General features: G+C 39.2%; 1 protein-coding gene across 10 annotated transcripts in view; it reads right to left on the bottom strand.

The window, feature by feature from the left end:
• Positions 1-26194, bottom strand: part of PUM1 (pumilio RNA binding family member 1) — a 134547-nt gene that overhangs the window by 68506 nt on the left and 39847 nt on the right. For 7 of the 10 annotated variants that reach the window (XM_055332906.1, XM_055332904.1, XM_055332901.1 and 4 more), the window contains exons 3-5: positions 20608-20676; positions 3023-3131; positions 1880-2058 (exon numbers count right to left, since the gene is read on the bottom strand). In XM_055332906.1, coding sequence (XP_055188881.1) covers positions 1880-2058; positions 3023-3131; positions 20608-20676 — 357 coding nt within the window. The remainder of the gene's footprint in view (positions 1-1879; positions 2059-3022; positions 3132-20607; positions 20677-26194) is intronic. The other 3 variants (XM_055332910.1, XM_055332909.1, XM_055332902.1) reach the window with 2 other exon arrangements.

Consider the following 26194-nt stretch of genomic DNA (forward strand, 5'->3'; position numbering starts at 1 on the left):
AGAGAGAATTCAAGGCAAGAGTCATATAGGTTTCAGCTCACCACACTGACAACTTACCTACCCACAATACCAACTTTTCTCCCACAGTAAATAACTAAAAGTTATACACAGAAATTAGCAGGCAGCAGTTCCTCTGAGAAATCTGAACTCATGAGATGGGGAAAGTGTGAGGACAGAAAAAAAGGTGAACCAGAGTTAAGGTAAAAAAAGAGAAGTAACACTATCTTTCCCTTGGGACAAGGAAATGCTAATTTTGCCGAATCCATTCCTCACCTCCAACAGGTAGATCTTATTCTTCCCAAGAAGTCTCTTGAGAAGGTTCAAATAAAGAAGGCATTTCCTACCTGATCCCAAGCCATTAAACCTAACCTATATATCTGCAGATCAAAAGACTCAGAAGCAATCAGGTCAGCTTTGGAATGACTAGTACTCAAGACTCAATACAAAAAACCCCAGTTCAGTCCCTTGATCATCCTAAGGGTCATGATAAAAATAAAATATCCTCTTCTGGCTAAATTCCTCACGCCAAATTTCTAGGTATGAAGCTGGGAGTAATCTAAAACATGTTATTAGAGAGTTAATATTTTTTTTTTGTTTTCTTGTGCAATTAAAAGCTCCAGCCACATGGAAAATGTCAATGGCAGCTGAAGCATCATCTCTGGCAGGCCTAGAAAAAAGCTAAGTCCATGTGAATTCTGGTTACCTTAAATGTCACCTGTTACCCTCATGCAAACCAAATCAAGATTCATTTAATGTCCACTAACATATGAAGGAATTGTACTTGACACCTGAGGAAGCTGCACCAAGAATGAACTCTTGCTACTCTAAAGAAGTTTCAGGTAGAATGAGGAAAACAAGACCATGCCTCTGATACCTAGCAACAGATACAGGATGATAAAAATACTGACAACAAAAGCTGTAAGGTAAGATAAGATAGTTATGGAGGCAAAATGATTAATATGATTTGGGGGAAAGAAGGCCTTTTTATAACTGCCAACAAACAGTATTGGCTGAAAAAGATTTCACAGAAAGGACTGTGAAAAGGTACAGAGCAAGCCAAGTCAGGGGGAAAGGAGGGAAGACAGATTCAGGCTGCCTCTCGTGCCCTCCTGGCTATCACCTGGAATATAAAATCAGGCACAGAACACAGAATGAGGGTGCCTCATGGAAACGCATCACAAGACATCTAGGTCTAGAGAGTTGATGGGAAGAAAGAAGTAGTTTTGAGAAAGAAAGGCCATCGAAGATGCTTGAGGAAGACGATTTAAGACTTAAAAGGGAAGAAGTTATGGACAGAGAAACTGCTTTGGCAACAATCGAGCATCAGAGAGGTAAAATGGAGATGAATAAAAAAAATTGCAGATCTAGAATTAAAAGAACTTTGAGTTTCCTGACAAGCCAGGTATATGCGAGGCAAAGCTGTTCAAAGAGGGCCAGATCATCCCACAATAAAACAAAGCAAAGTAAGAATGATCCTACATACCCGATCCACTTTAAGGATTCTTGGGAATTGGCAAATCACCACTCTTAAGATCTATTGCCTACTGACACCCCAACTTCAGCTTTCTTATTTTAATTCTTTTTTTTTTTGTTTTAAACTAAAAATGTCTTCTGATAGACCGATGAACTGAGAACTAGATTTCAATTCTACCTCACATTATTATCGATGTATCCCCCCCAAAACACCATGTCTCTGGTTTTTAAAAGTTCAATTTGTATTTCCTATTGTGTTTGCTGGCATCTAACTGCAATAAAAGTGTTTTAAAATACGCTGTAAATAGTGCTGTGAATATCTAAGGAAACTAAACAGGCATGTTTTGCTTTAGGGGAGGTAAAAAAAAGAGAGAGATATAGGAACAAGTTCCTCAAGCCAACTTACAAATCCTCCTTTTCTTAGACAGGAATCGCCCGGGGATGAGCTCAACACATACTCCACCATGCTAACGCCTAGTCCCCCACTCTCCGATCGTGGGGACAGTACAGAATTGACCTCACTGTTCACATGGAAACTCTGACCAGGTCTTCTCTGCACCATGATTGGCTGGGAAACTGAATGATCTACAAAAAAGATACACAAGCATGATACAGTGCAGCCAGAGGCTCAAACAAATTATGAGTGATGTCTCATGGATAAACCAATGACTGGGAATCAGGAAGTCTGCCATGGTCAGGTGTGCCAAAACCTCCTGTTGTGTTTTTCCCTAAGTATAAAATTCTACATAAACTAAGGAAAACGGAACACACTCCTCATATATCCAGGACAGCAGAGCAATACAGCAGTTCACATAACTGGTTTATCTAGCTACGGTGGATACCCTTTCAAGTAGCAGAATTTCTTTTTAATATATTTTATTGGTATTATTACTAAAACAAAATGTGATTTTACTGCCCTTTTTAAAACCAACAACATAATTTGATATTTTTGGATGACTCACTGTCATATGAGGTTCCATTTTTACATTGCGCCATAACACAGCACATCAGCTTTTGGATTTTCTGTCTCCTTCCTCCCTAGCCTCCATTCTTTCTTTCTGCTGTCAGTGTGTGCCTTTCAGGTTCTCCCCATCCCTCTTCAGGGGTAGTCTGTCAGAAAAGCATCCGTGCCCGGTGACTTGATTTGGCCCCAACCATATTTACAAATAGATCATCCCATACACAGTACACAGGGGGGCAAGGGGAGGAAAAAGAAACATGGACTTCAAATGGCAGGCATGGATTTTCTGATTCCAAGTATGCTGACAGCAGTACAGAACAAGAAGTTATAGCTGAAATTATGGTCGTTTCAAATAAGACCACTCCCCTGTGGCTAACACTTCAATAAAATATTGAAGATTTGATTTTGTGTTAATTATGTTTTAATAAATTACATCATTATAAGCTCCTTCACGGCAATTATACTACAGAACAGGACACTGCTTGACATGCTTATGTCACTGATGTGAAATTCATGACTTGCCAATTGCTGAGGAAAGGAGCTCTAAGACAGGCATAAATCACAGTACAGATGCTAGATCTAGATTACCTGATGTTCCCCAGGCACTGTCTCGCCATTGATCACCCAGGAATATTCCTTTTGGTCCATCTTTGCTGGATTCATCTGTTTCCCAAAACTTTTTACCTGGCAAGAGCTGCTGCAAATTAAAAATAATAGACGCTTTTAAAGAATTCATAAAGGATGAAAGTACAGCAGTCAACACTTTCTTTTAGACAAGGGTACTGCAGATGCTCATGTGCCCTGAAGGTCTTTAATCACGGTGTTCTGACTACACAGACTGTGGTCAGAACACTACTGTTTATTTCGCAAAAGTCACAGAGAGGCCTAAGGCAAGGAGGGGCCACAGATCACCCCACCACAATAGAGACTCGGCTTAAATATCTAGAATTATTCTCTTAACCTATGCCAAGATTTTTAAGGGGGAGTAGGGCGGAAGGGGAGTGTTATTAGCTAAATGCTTGCTAAGAAGACTCCTTTTGAAAAGAAAGTACCTACAACTACTAAAACATTACTTCTGCCTACATGTGTACTAACTGGCCATACAAAGTTACTCAAGCTGGGGCATGAATTCAGACCCCAGCTATGGAACACTAGAGGCAAAACTCACCTCCTTTACACACAGAGATTGTGTTCACCAAAACCACTTTCATTACCAGAAAGAAAAAACAAACAAAGCTTCTCAACCACAACACTAACCTATTCCAAGATTTTGGAAAGACAGAAGAGCTATTTCCCCATTACTGGAAGGGAAATAAAATCTCCTAACCTCAGTTAATTTTACCAAAACTTAGTAATACCATTAAAGTGACTTCACAAAACATTCCATGCTTCACAGAAATGTACACACAACAAGCCCTAAACCAATATGTGAACTTTAAACAAGCTATGACCAAAGAAATGCAAAGTAATCGTCAAGTAAAACCCAGTACAGCTTGCACAAGACCAAAGCATTAATGACCAGGGTTATAAAGCGAAATTCCACTAGACTTCCATCATTTTTCATTCTGATCATCAGCTTTACTCACTAAAATGTCCTGGTCTGACATTCTGGTCTGACTTTTAGCAAACATAGGTCTACTTGAAGATGAGTATGAAGTTATAAGCAATCAATTCCTAGCAACCCAAGCCTCTCTTGGGTTCATTCTCAGTTAACAGAGCTGGTCTGTTAACTTGAGGGAATGAGAGAGTCAAGGATAGGGGAAAAGGTGGCAGAGAGGGAGAGTTAAGCAGTGGGGTCAAGAAGGAAGGACTAGACAGCTTTGATGTGTCCTAGGACGAAGTGCCGAACTGCCCTGGGTCTCATCCTCTCCATACTAATGAAAGAAATAATTTTCATGTTCTGGTGATTAGAAATATTGCTGATAAATACCTAGTATGATGCCCACCATATAGAAGGTTCTCAATAAATGTATCCAGTGGCATCACACCAAGGCAAAATTGCTGTAAATCAGAGAAGGGACACTGAAAATTAATGTGAATTACTCAAAGACAATTCAAGAATTCTTGTTTTTAAACTTTTTTTATTCTTTTGGTCTCAAAAATGCCATCTCACACGATTACGAATATCTCCCTATTGGTTGTTATCTTTTCCAATTAAAATTGTAGTTTTTCTCCTGTATTTTGTAGGGAGTGTGTACAAGAAAGAATGCCGGCAGAAAGACACCTCACTTGGTTAATTTTCATATAATAGTGGATGTTCTCCATATAATAATGGAAAGAGAGCAGAAGAGATCAAAATATATGCAGTATGGTGCTCATCCCTCTTCACACCGATTTGGAAATCTTCACTGAAAGTTCAAGGAAAGGCTGCTTCAGGGAACAGCCTCCAGATGCAAATACAGGCTTACTGACTGAAAGCAGCAGCCCTTTAACTAACTCAAGGCTTCAAAAATGTCTTCTGGAATCCTGTCATCTTTCACTGTAGTTTGCCAGGCTGTCTAACACGCAAAGCCAGCAAAAGCAGGTAAACATGTAAACAAGGCTGGTTCCAGGCCAAATTATCTCAAAAGGAAACAACAACACAACAAACATGTAAAAGGTGCTAAAAAGTGAAGACTCTACTTCAAAGTAGTAACAGATGTAACAAGTCTCAAAGAAAGACACACCAAAACCCCCAAGACCCTAGTAGGATACAAAAAGGCAACCTTGTCTCCCATTATTAACCACTGCTATAAATATAAACCCCACACAGAGATTTATAGGAGCAGCCCCAAAGGTGCTAGAACTCCACATGTTGGGCGGTCAATTAGCTATTATCAATGAAAACAGCTTGGACTGAAAGGGCAAAGTGTGTACGAGATAAAGAAAAGGAGGTGGGAGGAAGGTGCTAGCATGCCAATTCTGGGAAGGGGAAAGGTGGAACCCATGGGCTGCCAAGAGTGCTCTGCGAATGGAAGAAAATTTAATACCGACCCAAGGGATGTGGGCAAAGATAGAAGCAAACATAGCTCTTCCAAATCTCTGGATCTTTCACAGAACCTAGTATTTCTCATTTTCCTCCAAAACATAACCATCTCCACCCCTCATCTGTGTGGTAAACAGCATCAGAAGGGACTCCTAATGACCTCTGCCTCCTGGTACTCATGCCCTTATATAATCCCCATCCCTTTATATCCCTTATTCTCTAAGAAATAACACATGGTAAGAGTGATAGCATGCCACTTTCAAGATATACAAAAAATTGACTACCCATCTTGTTTCTTTCCCTTGCCCTCTTGCTCTCATCTCACTTGCCCTCTTCCTTGCTCACTTTGACAAAGCTCACTGCTATGTTGTGACCTGCCATACAGAGAAGTTTACATAGAAATAAATAAATAAATATAATAGATAGATAAATAAATAAATAAATAAATAAATAAATAAATAAATAAATAAGGAGAGATCGTGGGTCATCAATTCATTAGGAACTGAGCCGCCGCCCCCCCCCCAACACCAGGGACCCATGGGTGGCTCAGCGGTTTGGCGCCTGCCTTCGACCCAGGGCGCGATCCTGGAGTCCCGGGATCAAGTCCCGCATCGGGCTTCCAGCATGGAGCCTTCTTCTCCCTCCTCCTTTGTCTCTGCCTCTCTCTCTCTCTCTCTCTCTCTCTCTCTCTCTCTCTCTATGGGAGGGAGGGAGGGAGGGAGGGAGGGAGGGAGGGAGGGAGGGAGGGAGGGAGGGAAGGAAGGAAGGATAGATAGAATGAAGGAATGAAATAGGAAGGAAGTAAGGATAAATAAATAAATAAATAAATAAGCAAGCTGAGCCCCCTTCCCCACCCCCATCCTCCATCCAACAACCTGTGAGGAACTTACTCCTGACATCAATTTCCTGAGTGAGCCAGGAAGCTGACCCTTCCCTACCTGAACTCTTGAAAGACTGCAGCCCCACCTGGAATCCTGAGTGCAGCTTATCCCTGAAACAGAGATCTTCTGAAGCCATGACTGGGTTACGACCTACAGAACTGTGAGGCACAAACAACTCTTTTTTTAAGGCACTAAATTTTTATGTAATCTGCTAGGTAGCAATAGGAACTAATACAGTTGTGAATACATTTGAATATGGTTGTTTTGATAGTCTACACAGTTCTTTAAGAGTTTGTTTTTCTTGTTCTATTTCTTATATCTAAAATCCAAGTGCTTTTGAATTTGGGAAAAATTATATGCTTTCCATTTCGTGTTCTCCCCTTTGTCTTATACCCTTTTCTGTATTAAAAAATGTGCTAACTTCTGCAAAATCAGACCAGCTTAGACATGTTAAGCTTACCAAAAACTAGTATAAGCTTACTAAAAACTAGTAGCAGTCACATATTCAAGTCAACTAAAATAAAGACATTAACTGTTCAAATCTGATCATAGTAAAAGAAGCTATAATCTACTGAATTACAAAATAAAGCAAAGTGGTGATGAGTATCCAATTGTTATTTCAAATTCAATAGCAACCTCTCTGGAAGTAAAATCTCTATACAGTACTGGCTAAAACATACTGGTTCTCCAACCCACTGGCATCAGTCAACACCTGGAGTTGCCAAATCTTCACTCAAGCCACACCTAAATCCAATCACCAAAAGTGTAAATCCAACTATTGTATGAAAAGACAATTCCTGCTTACCCCATCAAGAACTTGGAAAAAAAAATTGTTCTTTGACAGGACCAAAAAGAACAGATCACAGCAGTTTACAAAATTTACTTTAAAGAAAGATTAGACAATAAAAGGATTAAACGACTGATGAGATTCTAAAGGAAGATAAATGAAATTAGGAATGGGTCCAACAAAAGCAAAAGAGACCCAGGGAGTCAGATGGAGGTAGTATGACCCAGTTGGCATATTTACGGAGAGGGCATATGATGCACAAACAAGTCTATCCTTATGAAAGCAATTAATGCACAAGCTAGATAGCAGCCTGATTACACTAACCACTAAAAACATCCAAGTAACTTCCTTGGCTCAGATTCTGCTTAGCAAGCAAACTTCTTAGGAGAACTTGGCTTCCTCCTGTTACCAAGCATGCCGATCACTGAACACAATTACCCTGTCCACTTGAGTTATTATTTCCCATCATAAATTAATAAACTACATTTTGGTTTTCATACAGAAGTCTCTTGTGGTTCTGTTTAGTGTAGATCAATCCCATAATCTAACCACCTCTTAATTAGTGATCAAAATCCCTTGCAAGACCAACAAACTGAGAACCAGAACTTGGGGAATCCCAGCATCCTCCCCAGCTATACAACAGACCTTGTACTCCTCCCTGTATTATTCCATTAAATGGTATTCCTAATTGCCCCAACCCCTCAATAGTGTCAGTTCTCAAATCTCTGGGAAAAAGACACAACACTATTTATCTCAGCTTGAAAAGAGGTATAGAAAGTAAAGTAATCAGTAAGCTTATTCATGAGGCTTCTGGAGGACAAGAGAGAAACCAAGCACTGGTTTACAAGCAATGTTAGCCACTGAGAAAACCTCTAAATTTTGCTTGGAAACACCTTTTCTCTTTTATTATCTAACAAAAGAGACAATACCCAAAGCCACACTTGCACTATCAATCACAACATTAACACCCACTAAGAGCCCTTTAAACAGATGTGGAGACAATAAAGGGATTCTTATTTTAAGAAATAAAGTAGCAGTAAAACATATGCCAGTGCTCTGAAATCATTTTTAAAACCAAACTGATTTTAAATCCCAACTCAGAATTTAACCCCGCTCGGCCTCAGTTTTCTTACCATAAAATGAACTATAGTGAACATTAAATGAAATCTCTGTTAAAAAACAGTAGAATGCTGAGCTCTGAGCAATCACTCAGAAAACCAGCTGCTACTATGACTTAAGAGCACTACTAATGGCTAGCCAATGAAATGCTCCTAGATACTCAGCTAGCAGATGTGAGCACACCATCACCCAGGCCACTTTAGCATAAATCCTGTAAAATTAAGAGCCATAACAAAAGAAGAGCCATGATTACAGTTTTGCAGAAATAAAGAGGCAAGAGGATTATTAAGGCCTGGACTTGTCTGACCACACCATCACTACTAATATTTGCACAGGAAAGTACCAGTGATGTTTTCTGATCTCAATCCTAAATGCACACTACAGCAAGTACTGTATTCAAGAGGAATAAAATAGCAGGTAACTGCTCACACACTCAACATAGGCTGCATAGAGCTATCTCTCAGAGCAGATATAGGCTTCCTAAAGAGTACTATTCACAGGGATGCATGCTACAGCCCTGCAGGCATGATCAGGTTTGATCATGTTACCTGGCAATGCAATCTTCCAACGCAAGCTTAGTTTCATCACTGGAATGTAACCAATGCAGCAAATACCTGGTATTATTTTACCCAGGTGATAAGATACAGCACCCCCACCCACCCAAATTTCTGAATCTCTTAGTACATATTCTGATTACATTCTTACTGCATTAGAAAAATTTGACATGAACTCAAAGAAAGAAACTCAGAACTGCCTGAAATAAAATATATAGCTGGTAACCACTGACAATCACACCTTCTAGGCAAAGTTCTGATATATGACAACTGTGTAATTTTCAGAAATCCCTTCTCAAAATCTTAATGCCCTAGGGGTTCTACTTAGCCCCCTCATACCATAAAGGATTACTGTGATATCAAATACACAAAATGCTTTCATAAATACTATGAACTCACAAGTCATTTAAAAAGCTTTAACAAGAAACAGCTTAAATATAAAAGCATACATCAATATACTTTATAGGACTTTTTTTTTTAAGGACTTTTTTTTTTTTAAGGTATACACCCATTCACTTTTAGGAAAAAGTTTAGAAAACACATACATCAAGAGTCACATTCGTTCCTGATAATTTATCTCAACACAACAGTAAAAAGACAATTCAAAAGGAAAAAAACTCCACATTCAAAGTCTACGGGCAAAAACATTGGGAGAAGGTAAATGTCCACCTAGGTAGCTGTGGTACTACAATGCAAGCTCACCCAAACAGCCACAATGACTATACAGAATGTTTACAAAAGAACACTAACTTTTAAAGGAAAAATACAAAATTGCATGTGTAAAAGACTGCTTCTCCTTGTGCACCCTTCCCTTTTGAATCAAAATTGTAAAGAAAACTAAAAACTGAAACAGATGCTTATTGGTGTGGTGGCATTATGAATGACTTGTTACAAAACATAATATACTTCTATGATTTAGAATTTATTTTCTAATAAATAAAACTGAGATTATAGTAGTATGGAATTCCTTACAAATAAGACACCTTCTCTTAAGCAGACACACTTGCACTTCAACCTAATTTCACATTAACAAAATCAGTGGCAATTTTAAGGAGAGAGCTCAGACCATATGTTTCAAATATTTCTAAGCAAGCAGATAATAACATCTAATCCACTCTGAAAACTGTAGTCTACGTAAGGAATGTTGAACATGTTCAAAGACTTAATCATAAGCCAGTTACTTTCTTAATTAAAAGTAAGTATAAAGAAGGTGGTGTTTGAATTTTTATTTTCTCTTCAAAGTTTAAGGAATAGGATCTTCTCAATTCACACTTCCCGTTTATATATCTATTAATTAAGGACGTGCCCTGCATTTTTTTAAACAGCTAGGCAATACTTATAAAGATTATTTTTAAATGTTAAAACACCTTTACTCTGCTTCATTTCATTAAAATTAAATTAAATTAAATTAAAATAAATTAAAATAAAATAAACCCAAAGAACCAATATTTGCTACAATTTTTTCACATTTTTCTACTGGCAGATTCAGAACCTGGCACCTAGTAATTATTGCTTAAGCTGTTCATCTAGGTGTCAAGATGCTCAGTACTGAAAACAAATTTCCACATTAATGGTCTCATAAGTAAATATCTCCCTCAGTTGAAATCTAATGTACTCCTTTTAAAAAAGAAAAGTTTAATACTTTGCATAATTATAATTATGCAGTATATAAAATTAACAGGTTTTTTTAAAAATATTTTTCAGCTATTAAACACTTTTCATAAACACTGTCAATAGTTATATCTAACGTCTTTAGCAACACTTCCACCGCTAAGGATGGAATGATACAAACCACTTAAGCCTGGCCAATGAGGGAAAATTTGACATTCTCTCCCACATCTGGAAAATCGCTACTGCTTTTCTGGCTACTGAAAAATTTCAAGAGTTTCAGCATGTGAAGTACTGGTATCAAAATGTAAAGTATTACTTGAACAGGCCCCGAAAATGTACAGTCTTTAGAGGCACTACCAGAAATTAGAAATAAAAGTAGTAAAAGACACTCTCTGCCCAAAGAAAAAAACTTCTTAAAAAGAAAAACCTATCAGGAATGAAACTGATATAGCTAGAAGGCATTCGTTTTAAGATAAGCACACTGATAGTGTACTTGAGGACTCTCCACAAAGAGCTTAGACAGAAAGAAGGAAAGAAAAGCAAGTGGGGCAGTGCCCACCAAGAAGAAAGGAGTCTAGCCAATAACACAGGGAAGCAGTAAGGAGAGGTGGAAAAGGCAACTAGTCTAGTGACCAGTGAGGATTCCTGGAGCACCAAAACGTTGGACTCTTAATCCAATAGGCAGCAACAGGAAGTAACATTGTAAAAATTTAGTTAATAAAATTAATATGACATTCCTCCGTAAAATGGGGTGTGGGAAAGTTAAACGGACATGGGAAGGCTAAGCAATTACTGCAGTAATTAGGCATGAAACATTAAGAGAGGGGACCTGTGGAAATGGGCAAGGAAGGTACAAATGTCTGCTTAGATGTCTCTCTCAGCTTTCAAAGCATAAAAAAAAAAAAAACCTAATTTCAAAAATGAGGATTCATAGCCCATTTTAACAATCAAGAATGAAGTCATTAAGTATGCATAAGCAAGTCTATCACTGCAATTCTTTTAATCAGTAATCTATTCTGTAGAGTCAACTGAGTACAAAGTCTAGATTTTGCACTAATTTTAAGGTTGTCCTGAAGATCCATGGTGGGTTGCTGGGGAACCGTATGAACAAAAAGACCAATTAAGTAGCCATAAGAAGAATTTGGTAGATCTGAAATTTTAGGACAACTACAGGTTAGACAGATTTGCAGTCAGTTCACCGACAACTGCTAACTCCACAGTGTACCCTCTTCAAAGGAGCTCAGTGGTTCTTGACCACATAGAAAACACAATCACTGTGAACAACTTCATCTAGGACATGAGACACACAAGACAGTGGTAACAGCTACATAAAAAAATTCAGAGATACTGTTAGCACCTCAATCTCTATGTTCTTTTGTGATCAGATACCCTGGGGTAAGCTCCACACCAGTCCTTTCTCATCACATATCCCTTTCCCAATCCACTGAAGTCAAATTCTTTATACTTTTCCCCTTTAAGTTACTGGAACAGGGCCAAAAGAGACCTCTTTTCTCTGCCATCTTATAAAACTTGATAAACTGACAACAAACTATGTTCAGAAAATGAAGAAGTGCCAGAGTGAACTAGGCTTTTCTGCAGGAAAAAGGAAGAGCATGCTAAAGGAGCAGAGGACTATGTTATCTTGGCTACCTACAGGTTACCTACAAATAAGGTCATTTTTTTTTGGGACGCCTGGGTGGCTCAGAAGTTGAGCATTTGCCTTTGGCTCAGGTCGTGATCCCAGGGTCCTGAGATCGAGTTCCACAACAGGCTCCCTGGAGGGAGCCTGCTTCTCCTTCTGCCTATGTCTCTGCCTCTCTGTGTGTCTCTCATAAATAAATAATAAAGTTAAAAAAAAAAGTCATTTGTTTTTCTACATATAACTATATGGTTTGACCTATAACATAACCACATTCATGTTATACTAGGTCTAAATTATGTAAGTGATTCCTGCAAGAATATCCAAGAGCCCAATGTACAAAAGGTAAGCCTCTACGGCACTTAGGAAACCTGTAAAGTTCATGAACCATGAAAACCTCAACATTGCTTTATGACCTACCCACCTCATATCCGCAAAGCAGGAAACAGCTCAACTAAGAGAGGAGAAAGAGTCTTTTGCCTCAAGATGGGAGCAAATAATTAAACCCACCCACACACCCATTCAGCTTCAGGGCATTTTTAATTATTAAATTGACGAGACAAAGATCTCAGTGTGCCAGATATGGACAAGTTCCCTTTTTCATGCACTTCAGGAGATGAAAACTTCATAGATATGGCTACTATGTATACCATGAAGACCAATACAAAAAATAGACTACTTCCTCTACATGCTTGGCTTTAAAGAGAATCACAGATTGCATTAATTAATTAATTAAGAGACAACAGATTAACTTTCGTTAATTCTGGTTCCTCATCAGCGAAATAACAGTAAAGAAGAGAGAATTACACAGAATACTGTTTAATACACACTTGACCAAGAAAAATCACAAAAGTAATTCCTCTTTGCTAAACACTATTCTCTCTGGTTGTGTACATATAATGAGGGTATTTCCATGCCCCAGCAGATGGCCCAGAGAAAGTATCCCATTGATCTAGTTACAACTATATTAAACAAAAGATCCTTTATAATAAATCAACTCGGATTCAACTTGGATGGTAACAGCACTGCTGATTTACTATTCATCTTACGTACTACTCTTTGCAAAATAATCAAATAGTTTTGAAAATATAAAAATATGCAAAAAAGGGTGAATGAATAGAGGCTTTTCAGTTTTGTCAGGTCCTCATCCTCCCCTTCATAACCCCACATCCCTCAGGATGGAAAAGTAATCTGAATAAAGAATACAAGCAATAAATATTTACTGAATTGAACTAAGTAAGGTCCCTTGCAGGGAGGGCAATATCAACTTCTGGAGTAAATGAGAAAATAAGGAGGAATCCATGCTTAGAAAAAAAAGTATTTATTTGTAAGATTCATTCAACACAATATATTAAGCACCCAATATTTACAAAGTAGTAACTGGCTGAAGCCCCTGCTCTAAACAAACTTACGTGCAAGGAAATAGAACACATTTACACTAATCACTACATATAAAATAAACTAGAGCCATAAGACTGACACAAAAAAACTTGCTGCTTAAATTCCTCTCCATAACTTCTGGCTGGTTAGAGCAAAAAAAGATTTTATAGAAGACCTGATCACTGAAGTTAAGATTTTAAATAATGGGCAGACTGTGGACATGCAGAAATAACAGAAAACCCAAGATTTGAAGTGACAGAGATATGAATTAAAATAGATGGTTCATGATCATGTTAACCTCTCTAATCCCTTTTTGCCTGGGCTATAAAAAGGCATCATAAACATTGCAGGACCACCATGAAGATTGTAATATATATGAAGTGGTTAGCATAGTACCTGGAAAATAAATGTGCAATATATTGCAGCTATCATTCCCAAGCCTAACAAAATAGCACTTGGGAGTCAAATCCACATCTTGATACTCATGACTTAGTCACTTGACCTTAGGACTCATTTTTCTCATGTAAAAAAAGGTAGAAATATCTCCAAAAAATCTGTTGGGAGATTCATATAGGCAATAAAATCAATGCCAAAGTATCTTGAAAAGTGCTAATGCATTACTGTATGTAGTTCTTTAGTTGGCTTACCTTCGAATTAAGCATAGTGATGTTGATGAAAAGAGTAGGCACATTTTAGCCAGAGGAGGATAAATGGGGGGAAAATGAAGATGGACTAAGCAGTATGTGGAATAAACTATGTCCTGCTGCAAAGGAGCATGTTTTACTGCATTCAAACACTGCAAGACAGAACAATGCTAAGTCTGTCCAGTCACTGCAGTACAGGATAGAAGGCAGATATTAGAGTGAGTGGGGTTCCAAACAGGTCTCAAAGTCATGAGACAACTGAAAACCAGGTTCCAAATGTCAGATGCATCTACATTCTCAAGGTTAGAAGATACTTTCTTCTTTCTTGTTCTTCAAAATGCCCAATCCCCAAATTATTCTGGATCCCAGAAACTTCCCCCAAACAATATTCTTAAAAAGGTCACTTCATCTCAAACACATATGTCATTAATCTAGCACAGGAAAGTTATGCACTAAGATCTCGTTACTCCAGGTCACTTGGTCTGGCTAGCTATGTTTTCTCTGAAGTAAACATTTCAACAGCAAGATACCCAAAATGCCCAACAACCAAAAGGTACTAATACACGGTTAAAGGAACTAGGCAGATTTACCATTCCTATTCATACTCAAAGCTACATTTTGGGACAGAAAGGACTCATTACACTGTTTGGTCAGGAATTCGCATATTAACACATCAAATGCTTTATTAGTTTTTCTTCTCTTCTGGAAGAATGTGTGCAAGATTTTGCTGGCAGACAATATATCTCCTTTCCAAAATTCAATACATTTTGGAGTCGAATGTGTTACTCTTATGGGACTCTAGTTCTAAAAAACTGCCATTGTAAGGTAGCTCTTCCTGGGCTAAAATCCTAGAAGTACTTTTAGTTACCCAAAAAGCCTTCAATTTTATGAGCCATTCTGTTTACCATGATGGTAAGATGTGGAAAAGATTTTAACAGACTTGGTATCCACATCGGGTTTCCACTTGCCCTAATTTCAGAATTAACACCCGTGAACCCTTAGGGACAGACATTTCAGAAGTGCCGTAGATAGCTGTAGACTGGTGAATGAGACACTTAGAAAACCGAGTGAAAAGTTTCAGAACCTCTATATCACAAGGGCGAAGTCACTCTAAAAAGACACCTTTTAGATGCCCTCTAGCATATCCTAGAGAAAGTGGAACTATTCCCCTTTTCCATCTTTCTAAAGATATAGAAATAAGGGCTAACTCCAAAATCTTAGACTTGAAAGGGTCCTGGGAAACTAGTCTCTGTCTTACAGATGGAAAAAAGATGGAAAAAAGCAAAATCCAAATAGGATGAACATCTGAGCCAAGGCTGGACTGTGGCTTCAGGGATCTGGTCCAGAGACAGCTTTATCCGGCCAAGTTACATCCTTCTTTGGGTGAACAGCTCTCCAGTTCTCCAAATCACTACCAAATCCCTCCCTCTACTAGCCATTCTGCTATTTTAACTTACGATAGAATCCTATGTAATGTCTAACGAGAATCTACAGCTATATTTTAAACATATCTCACCTTATTCTACTTCCAGGGAATGTGATAGGATTATGTCTCCACCACATACAAGAGCATTTGCCAGATCTCCTTCCTCAGGTTTACAAACTTGTCTATTGTAAGTTTTTCTATGCTTCAGTTTTCTAAAACAAAGATGAAGGCCACATATCTAAATACATTCCATTTATTTCTGAAATAATCACTACTATCTTAATATCCCTGAAAGTCATCAAATTTTCTACATGTAAAACATTAAGGAATCTTAAACAGAAAAAGTCCTCAGCTTTTAAGTTTAAAAAAAACAATTATGCAGAGTAAGGTGCCTTTTCTGTCAACAGCTCTCCCCTTGGCAAATCCATCCTTTTTTAGGACACAGAAAGTAATAACACTGCTGCCCTCCTATAGGTAACAGCAAATAAATCCAACAAGATCCTAAACACCAAATCAATGTAGAAACCAAGTCCAGTAACCCCAGGTTAGTGAGCCTTCCCCAGTACTACAAAGATTCACCCTTGAATACTCAACTAACAGACTCATCTTTTCATATGTAAATTTTTAAAGCTGCTCCAAGATGTGCCTTTAAACTTTTCAGTCCTACAACTTTAAGCTGAATGAGTGGCCAGCCAAGATAGTAGCTGAAATATTTGAAAATAATTTCTGGCCTTACTCTTAAAACATTTTAATACCTTCCTTCTTATGTTGACTTTCTAGAACAAAAGGCAAGTAAAGCACTTGTGTTGTGAACCCTCAGCTAAGAACAATGGTACTTCAGACAACCAGCAAGGTTGGAGGTGATGTCTTAAGTAGCCATTTCTTAGCAAGATTTCAACTAAGAAATGCTCTAAATTTTGCAAAGCGACACCAAGAGTCTAGTATTGGCTTTGATGAAAAAATGTTTAACAAAAGCCAACTAGCACTAACTTCACTAAAAATCAATTACTCTGAATAGAGCCAATTCTCTTTCAATTCTAAAGATTCACACATTCTTGACACAGGTATTACTTACCATGAGGACTCACACAAGCTTGAGCACACATACATACCCACACCAATACACATGTAGTAAGTGCAGCAAAAATAATCTATGCCTGGCTGAAAAGTCAATACAATTTACTTCAAATTTTAGTGTTTATATGGGTAGACTATATTCATACACCACCCCTCTCCCAGAGAGGGAAAGAAATTTAATGAAGTTAAACTAATAAGAAGCTGTGCTTTATTATAAAATCTTATTTCTTCATTTCTCTTTTGACATTCTCCCTTATAATACTGCAAAAAAAAAAAAAAAAAAAAAACAAAAAAACCTCAGGAAACCACTGAGTGGCTCTCAAACATCTGACTCCTGGTTTCAGCTGAGGTCATCGTGTCAGGGTCCTGGGATAGAGACCTGCAACCTGCTCCAGGCTCAGTGGGCAGTCCACTTAAGGAGAGAACATCTCCTCTGCCCCTTCCCCAGCTCCTGCTTTCTCTTTCTCAAATAAATAAATCTTTAAAAACTTCTCCCATCCTGGACCCCTGCAGACCCTAACTAAACCAGAAAATGTTCCCCAAATCTTACATTCTTCCACTCAAGTAATCACAAACTAGTCCAGTTAATACTGATCACTCCCTTCTCTAAACATGAACCATACATAGAAAACACTTGCATTCTTTCTGTTGCTATGTGTATTTACTGCTTCCTTAACTACCTACAGAGCTCCTTGAGTACAGAAGCCTCAAAGTTTTTCTCCTTTGTGCCTAAACAGTAGATTATGCTTAAAAAAAAAAAATAGGGGCACCAATGGGGTGCCTGGGTGGCTCAATCATTTATTGATTGATTTCAGGTCATGATCTCAAGGATCCTGTGACAGGATCCATGCTCAGCACTGAGCCCGCCTGTCCCTCCCTCCCTGCTATTCCCCTAGCTCGCATACCCGCTCGCTCTCTCTCTCTCTCTCTCTCTAAAATAAATAAATGAATAAAATCTTCTAAAAAACAAAATAGGGCAGCCCAAGTGGCTCAGCGGTTTAGCGCTGTCTTCAGCCCAGAGCGTGCTCCTGGAGTCCCAGGATCGAGTCCCACATCAGGCTTGCTGTATGGAGCCTGCTTCTCCCTCTGCCTGTGTCTCTGCCTCTCTCTCTCTCTCTCTCTCTCTCTCTCTCTCTCTCTCTCTCTCTCCCAATCTCTCTGATAAATAAATAAATAAAATCTTTTTTAAAACATAAATAAATAAGCAAGTAAGTAAGTAAGCGATGCCTGGGTGGCTCAGCGGTTGAGCCTCTGCCTTCAGCTCAGGGCATGATCCCGGTTCTGGGATCGAGTCCTGCATCGAACTCCCTGCGAGGAGCCTGCTTCTCCCTCTGCATACATCTCTGCTTCTCTGTGTCTCATGCATAAAATCTTTAAAAATAAATAACATTCAAAAATAGGAGCACCTGGCTGGCTCAGATAGTAGAGTTTGTGACTCTTGATCTTGGGAGTCATGTACTCAAGCCCCACAACGGGGGTAGAGTTTGCTTTAAAAGAATAAATAATAACTTTACTATTGGGCAGCCTAGGTGGTTCAGCGGTTTAGCACCGCCTTCAGCCCAGGGCGTGATCCTGGAGACCCGGGATCGAGTCCCATGTCAGGCTCCCTGCATGGAGCCTGCTTCTCCCCCTGCCTGTGTCTCTGTCCTCCTCTCTCTCTGTGTCTCTCATGAATAAATAAATAAAATATATTTTAAAAAAACAACAAAAAACAACTTTAGTATATTTTGGGAGGGACACATATTAAACATCTTTTTTAAATCCTCCTCCAGACTATCAATTTTTATACAGCTTACCAAAATGGGATTTTTACCATCAATTATTTTATAAGTAGTAGCTTCACTTACTCTAAGGGAACATGCTTTGGAAAGGAAGCCAGGTCAGAATCCCAAGCTCCATCATATGTGATCTTGGGCAAATTAATTCATAAATCTCAGCCTCTTTATCTGGATAACAGACCCATCCTCATAGTTATTGATGAGACAATGCATGCAAACCCCTCAGCACTGGGGAATATATGGTCAGCAAATGGCAGCAAATGGCGGTTATCATTACTCTATGAATAAATAATAAGGAATGAAGAAGCAATAACACTGTATTACTGCTGGAATATACTTTGGTCATCTACATATGTCTACATCCAGGTCTGAGGAATTATATTCGGATACCAAAAAAAAATAGTATTTCTAACAAAAATAAAAGTGAGGTTTGGAAACCGTGGGAGGAAAAAGCATTTTTGGAAGGAAAAAATGATTAAAAAATACTGTCTTCAATTAAATAAAATTTACTTTCTATTCAATTCTTTTCACTATTTTTCAATTAGACTTAAGCCTTTAGAGATTGTAAAGTATTGTGTACAAAACAGCAAAAGGCATTCCTATACCTTGTATAATTAATTTTTAAAATCTGGGATTAGGGGGGCAGCCCGGGTGGCTCAGCGATTTAGCGCCACCTTCAGCCCAGGGCCTGATCCTGGAGACCCGGGATCGAGTCCCACGTCGGGCTCCCTGCATGGAGCCTGCTTCTCCCTCTGCCTCTGTGTGTGTGTGTGTGCCTCTCATGAATAAATAAATAAAATCTTTTTTATTTATTTTTTAATAATTGAATGGGTTTTTTAATTTTTTTAATTTATTTATGAAATAAAATATTTTTTAAAAAAAATCTGGGATTAGGTTCTTGGGAGAGTGGAACAGGCTAAAACCACAAGATAAACATGGTTTCCCCTCTATACTTAATATCTGATTCAACTATTAACTTTCTGTTCCAAAGAAACTTTTGCTCCAAAAGTTAATTGAGAAAAATCTCTTCCCCAATAACCACATAAGGTTTATTGTTTTGCACTGTTTCAATGATATTAGGCAGGTACAGGAGACATAAAGCCACCTATCTTCTCTTAAAGCTCTAGGGGAAAAATAAGAACAGGCCCAAAACCCAGGAACTCAAGATGACAGGACACTGGGACCCTGACTACAAGATGATTCAGAAAGTTGGAAACAAAATATTCTAACACAGGAAACAAGAATCTCATAACCAAAACACCAAAAGAGTTTAACTAATGCCTGACCACAAAGGTAGTCAATGAATATTTGCTACAAATCAGGAGAAGAATTATCTTAACTTTGAATCCTCAGAACCTAGCACAGTGCCTGGATCAAAGAATATTTGCTAAATCAAAGAACAAATGTATTTAATGATTGGTATAAAAGAGAATCCAGTATACAGCTATTCTCCCCTCCTTTAAAAAACTTTAAAATGGATGTGGGAGCTTTTAAATACTGGATATGCATAAAATAAAACAGATGAAAACCCACAGTTAATCTCCAAAACAAGAGAACCACAAGCAAGTGCCCCCAGCTTGAGAACCTAGAACACCTCTGACTACTCATTCAAACTATATCACCAATACATTCTTATGGTCAACAACTAGAATCACCAAAAGTCATCTGTACTTATACTCCCATTTCTTTTAGAATTATGGCAATATTCCTTATCCATGTTTGGATAGCAATAAATTTTGTTCTTGCAAACGTTAGACATTATGAACAAACCAAAATTCTTGTTCCTTAATTCTATGTAGGTAAGGAAGGATTGACTGAGCCCTCCACCTTCTGGAATTATTTCACCAGAAATCTAACTTCCTTTTCATAATGGAGCTCTAAACAACATCCTCAGAAAATGGCACTACTCTAAAAATACGTTATCAACATGTTCTGATTAGCGGCCAATCTAAGACTCCCTTCCACTGTAAAAAGAACCTAGCAATAGGATAATGAGGCAAAAGTAAGGACATCTTATGCAAATAAAATTATTTTGTAGAATTTTAAAGCTTCAAATTACAAGTGACTAGTTAATATAATCATTAACAATTTATGTTCATGTTTGGTTGCTTTGTTTTGTCTTTAAGACATTAGGGTAAAGCTAATGAGATCATTTGGCAAAATTCTGCAATAACCCATTCCTATCATGAGGATGGCAACAAGGAAAAGCAAGCACATACTTCTGGAGACTAGATTCAGACACATTTGATGAAAGACAGCTCCAAACTTCCCTTAAAAACAGTCCCACTTTCCTGACACACAGGTTCACTTACCTCTCCCATCGCTCTTCCCTCCAGAGCAAGTGCTTGAAAATCATGATTCAGCTCATCCATAGAACGTACCTATCATTCAAAATAGAGAAGGGAAAAGTTTCAAGTTAGCATCTTGAATTTCACATCCACAGTAAACACAACTGAAAGGCTTTTCTATGTTTGCTTTCAGATATTCACAAAGACGGTAACAATAATCATTAAATGGTTCACTTACCTTTAATTATCAGAGTTCAGAGCCAATGACCCCTGTTTTCTCCCCTCCCATTCCTTTTTTTCAAAATGTGAAAAACACATAATCCAAAAGAAAAGGCATATTCCATCACAAGAGAATTATATTAACTTTCTCATACACTTTAATAAGTAAAAACCAAATGCTAAAGGGTAATAACATATCATGAACACGGCTACAGACTCAAAAGACCACAGTACTTGCCCCCAACTGCATATAGCAAGTAAAAATCAGGAATTTATTTGATCCAACCCAGTATTTCTTTGATAAACCTCAGGGAAAGGTGCTACAAACTATACAATGGAGTGCCCCAACGTTTCTCCATGTTGGAAGGTCTATGGGCCCCTGGATCTCAATTCCAGGAGAAAAAAAACAGCAAATATTACAAGAATCCCTTCAAACTTCACCCATCATTAAATGTACTACCCAAATCATCACAATCTTTCCAGCCTTCAATTAACTTATATATTAACTCATCTCTAAGGTCATTTCCACAAGGTAAGGTTAGATCAAGGACGTAGTATGAAATAGTTAATTCAGGGCAGCCCCGGTGGCACAAGGTTTAGCGCCGCTTGCAGCCCAGGGTGTAATCCTGGAGACCCTGGATCGAGTCCCACTAAGGCTCTCTGCATGGTGCCTGTTTCTCCTTCTGCCTGTGTCTCTGCCCCTCTCTCTCTCTCTGTCTCTATGAAGAAATAAATAAAATCTTTAAAAAAATAGTTAAGGGATCCCTGGGTGGCACAGTGGTTTAGCGCCTGCCTTTGGCCCAGGGCACGATCCTGGAGACCCGGGATCGAATCCCACGTCGGGCTCCCGGTACATGGAGCCTGCTTCTCCCTCTATGTCTCTGCCCCCTCTCTCTCTATCATAAATAAAAAATAAATAAATAAATAAATAAATAAATAAATAAATAGTTAATTCAAAACAATCATAATTCAGGGCATCTGGGTGGCTCAGTTGGTATGTGGGTGGCTCAGTCAGTTAAGCGTCGGCCTTCAGCTCGTCATGGATTGGGCCTGCTTTTCCCTCCCCTCCTCGCTCGTGTTCTCTCTTGCTATTTCTGTTGTTATCTCTCTCTCAAATAAATAAAATCTTTTTCTAAAAAATCACAATTGGGATGCCTGGGTGGCTCAGCGGTTGAGAACCTGCCCCTGGCTCAGGGCGTGATCCGTGGTCTCAGGATGGAGTCCAACGTCGGGCTTCCTGCCTGAAGCCTGCTTCTCCCTCTGCCTACGTCTCTGCCTTTCTGTGTGTCTTTCATGAATAAATAAAATCTTTTATAAATAAATAAATAATCATAATTCGAAAGCCTTGTGTTGTCCAATATTCTATTAGTTCCCTCAGTTATGAGAGGCGAGCCATTTCTGCTGCCTGAAGGCTACAGGACAGTCCCTGTTTATTCAAGAGGAAGGCACCTCTGCTTACCAGAGAAAGAAGGAGGCCAAGTGCCTGAAGCAAGAATCTCCCAAACCCCTTCATCTGACCATCATTACCCCCCACAGTTGGTGTACAACTGCAGGCTGTGAGTACATACAGAGCAGGTGAGGCTACAGCCAGGCAAGGACAGGGAGAAGTACAGACAGCATGAGTCATAATACGGGTGGGAGAACGAATTCAATTTCATGAACAGGTTACCTGTTTATCACCCAAAAATTTTAATTTGACTGAACTGACACCACATAAAAATACAGTTGCACTGTTGTTTTAAAACACATCTGTTTCCAAACCCAGAGCTGATATATGCACAAAATGACACACTGTGTCACTAAAACAAAACAGCTTTTTTTTTTTTTAAGATTTTATTTATTTATTCATGAGAGACACAGACTGAAAGAGAGAGGCAGACACAGGCAGAGGGAGAAAGAAGCAGGCTCCATTCAGGGAGCCTGATGCGAGACTCCATCCCAGGACTCAAGGATCACACCCTGGGCCAAAGGCAGGCACTAAACCACTGAGCCACCCAGGGATCCCCCTAAGACAAAACAGCTTTAAAATGCCTGCTAAAAATGTAAATTTATAAAATTCAAAACGAAGCTAAAATTCAGCCCTATAGGAACAAAGAGACATAGAGACAAAGCTTTTTTATTGTGGTAAAACTGTTTCAAAGTGTTTTAAGATTTTATTTATTTATTCATGAGAGACATAGAGAGAAAAAGAGAGAGAGACATAGTCAGAGGGAGAAGTAGGCTCCATGCAGGGAGCCTGATCTGAGACTCATCCAAGGTCTCCAGGATCATGCCCTGGGCTGAAGGCAGGCACTTATCCGCTGAGCCACCAAGGCGTCCCTCAAAGGGCTTTGAAATAGAAGCTATGAACACATTACAAGGTGTTTCCATTATTTAGGTAAACACACTGTGAGTTCCTAAACTACATGTAGTAAAGGTAAAAGGAGGAGAGGATGAGGCACAGGATGTTAGCTGGAAAACTACAAATGTCAGATGAAGTATTTTGAACCTTCAGGCCAGAGTTAACATTTACAAAGCATGTAAATCAAATGCACAAAGTTCTATATCTAGCTCTTTCTGTGGAATCTAATCATATGTTTAGCTAGAGCTAGGCATTTCTTGAAAATCCAAAAATCTACAAAGAGTTTTAACCAAATGTTGGAAATTCTATTCATATTTTCCAAGGAAAAAGTAAGAGTAGTAATAAGGGAAGTTACAGAACACGCAATATGCATATTTAGGTCATCATTATAAACATGTCACTGTGATTATCCCCATTTAAAAGATGAGAGGGGCGCCTGGGTGGCAAAGTTGGTTATGCAGCCAACTCTTGATTTTGGCTCAGGTCATGATCTCAGGGTTGTGAGATCAAGCCCTGCATCAGGCTCCGTGCTCAGTGGGGAATCTGCTCAAGATTTTTTCTCTCTCTCCCTCTCCTTCTGTCCCTCCCTTTACTCTCTTTCTCCCTCTAAAAAGATATAAAATCTTAAAAAAAAAAAAAATGAGAAAACTTAAGCCTCCAAGGAATGCCCTTCCCAACTATTGTTCTTAAGAGGAAGAGCATTTACATGGCACTGCCAGGGGCACCTGGGTGGCTCAAGCAGTTAAGCATCTATCTGCCTTTAGCTCAAGTCATAATCCCAGGATGCTGGGATCCAGCCCCGCATTGGGCTCCCTGTTGAGTGGGGAGCCTGCTTCTCCTCCCTCTGCCTCCTGCTCGTGCTCTCTGGCGCTCTCTCGCTCTCTCTCTCTCTGTTAAACAAATAAGTAAAATCTTAATAAAAAAAAAAAAGGAAAGAAAAAGAAAAAGGCACTGCCAGAATCTAAACCCAGGTCTTCCAATTCAAAATGCAACGTCCTTCCTATTTCACCAATCTGCCTCCAAGACAGCCAAAGAAGTTTCCATCAGTAGATAAAACTGCCTTTTGTTTCTGTCTGGGCTTTGAGGAGTGTGCTCTCTTGGTCTTTTTGCCTTCACTTTCCACACTCTCCTCTCCTCAACTTCAAAGTGTGTCCATCCATCATTTCTCTCTCTCTGTCTCCCCCCCCCCCATTTCCTAATTTCCTAGCTTGCTCAAGTCTTCTCTCTCCCTCTCTGAAACCCTCTCTTCTCTTCCTCCAGCCCTCCCTCTTTCTGGGGGTCTCCCCATTCTACCTTCCCTACAGGATGAACCACTCTTCCTCTTCCCTGTGTACTACTCTAACTCCTACAGACACTGGAGAAGGAGCCTCACTTTCCAAAGTTTGTTGTGCTAGTCCAGAAACTCCATTATAAACCAATTGCCCCCAGATGACTAGACCAGATAAGCCAAATCATTCTCACAAAAACATTTTAACTAGTCAAGAACTTACTGTTTATAACAGGAGGGGTCATCGACACCAGACCGCCTCTCCACACAAATTCTTCCTAAGAAACAAAACTAATGACCAGAAGAAGATGCTCAGGAATCCAGAGAAATCAAAGAATGAAGAAATATTTTAGGCAGGTAATAAAGAAACCCTTTCTATCATAAAAGAGAAAAGGTGGCTATAAATTATCATCACAGTAAATGCTCCCATCACAACAGAATAATCTTTTCAGTTCTCATGCTCTACATGCCCATTCTCTACAATTTAATTTGAGTGCCAGGTTAATGTTAATTTCTAGCACTACTGTGACACCTGGGTAGCTCAGCAGTTTGGCGCCCGCCTTCGGCCCAGGGCGTGATCCTGGGGACCCCGATCGGTCCCACGTCGGCTCCCTGCATGGAGCCTGCCTCTCTCTATCGGGTCCCACGTCGGGCTCCCTGCATGGAGCCTGCCTCTCTCTCTATCTCTCATGAATAAATCAAATCTTTTTTAAAAAATAAAAATAAAATAAATTTTAAAAAATTTCTAGCACTACTTACTTAATTCCTTTTCCACTTTTGCTAAATGTCTGTAAGATGCCCTTCATTCCACTAACTGATCTTCCCTATCTCCTCTGGTTTCACCAATCTATTTCCTACTTTTCTTCTTTGGGCTATTTGCCAGTAACATGGAACTTTCTCATAACCTTCCAAGACTTTCTCTACTGCTGCCCCTCCCCACAAAGGCATCTTCTGCTCCCTTTATTAAAGAGGCAAAGCGAGATAAGCACTTTAGTGCCTGATCTACCTCTATATTCCTACTTTCAACCCACCACAGACTATCATCCATACACATTCCCCAGATCCCAGAACTTTCTTCTGTAAAGCCTCAACACCTGCCTCCTCCTCACAAGGACCCTGTCCTAACTAGAGCTATAATTTAGCAAATTAAGTTGCATGTTTTAGCACACAATAAGTTATAGGATCAAAAGAGATAAACCCAGAACTATACATCACACTTGGAAAATTAAAAATTAAGCACCTTACGAATCTTTATTTTAAAGAATTTTTTTAAGATTTTATTTATTTATTCATAGACAGAGAGAGAGGCAGAGGGAGAAGCAGGCTCCATGCAGGGAGCCCGATGCAGGACTCGATCCCGGGTCTCCAGGATCACACCCTCGGCTGCAGGCGGCGCCAAACCACTGTGCCACCAGAGCTGCCCCAAATCTTTATTTTAAAATAATCTCATTGGGGATCCCTGGGTGGCGCAGCGGTTTGGCGCCTGCCTTTGGCTCAGGGCGCGATCCTGGAGACCCGGGATCGAATCCCATATCGGGTTCCCGGTGCATGGAGCCTGCTTCTCCCTCTGCCTATGTCTCTGCCTCTCTCTCTCTCTGTGACTATCATAAATAAATGAATTAAAAAAATAAAAATAAAAATAAAATAATCTCATTGTAAAATGCCTGCCCTTCCATCACCCCGAGAAGCCCTACTTACCATACCCAAAATCCTCTACACTTATCAGAATCATCAGTGAATGATACACACATCACTGTTTCCTCATCTATAAAACTGAGATAACA

Source organism: Nyctereutes procyonoides, unplaced genomic scaffold (genome assembly GCF_905146905.1).
Source record: "Nyctereutes procyonoides isolate TBG_1078 unplaced genomic scaffold, NYPRO_anot_genome, whole genome shotgun sequence".
NCBI lineage: Eukaryota > Metazoa > Chordata > Mammalia > Carnivora > Canidae > Nyctereutes > Nyctereutes procyonoides.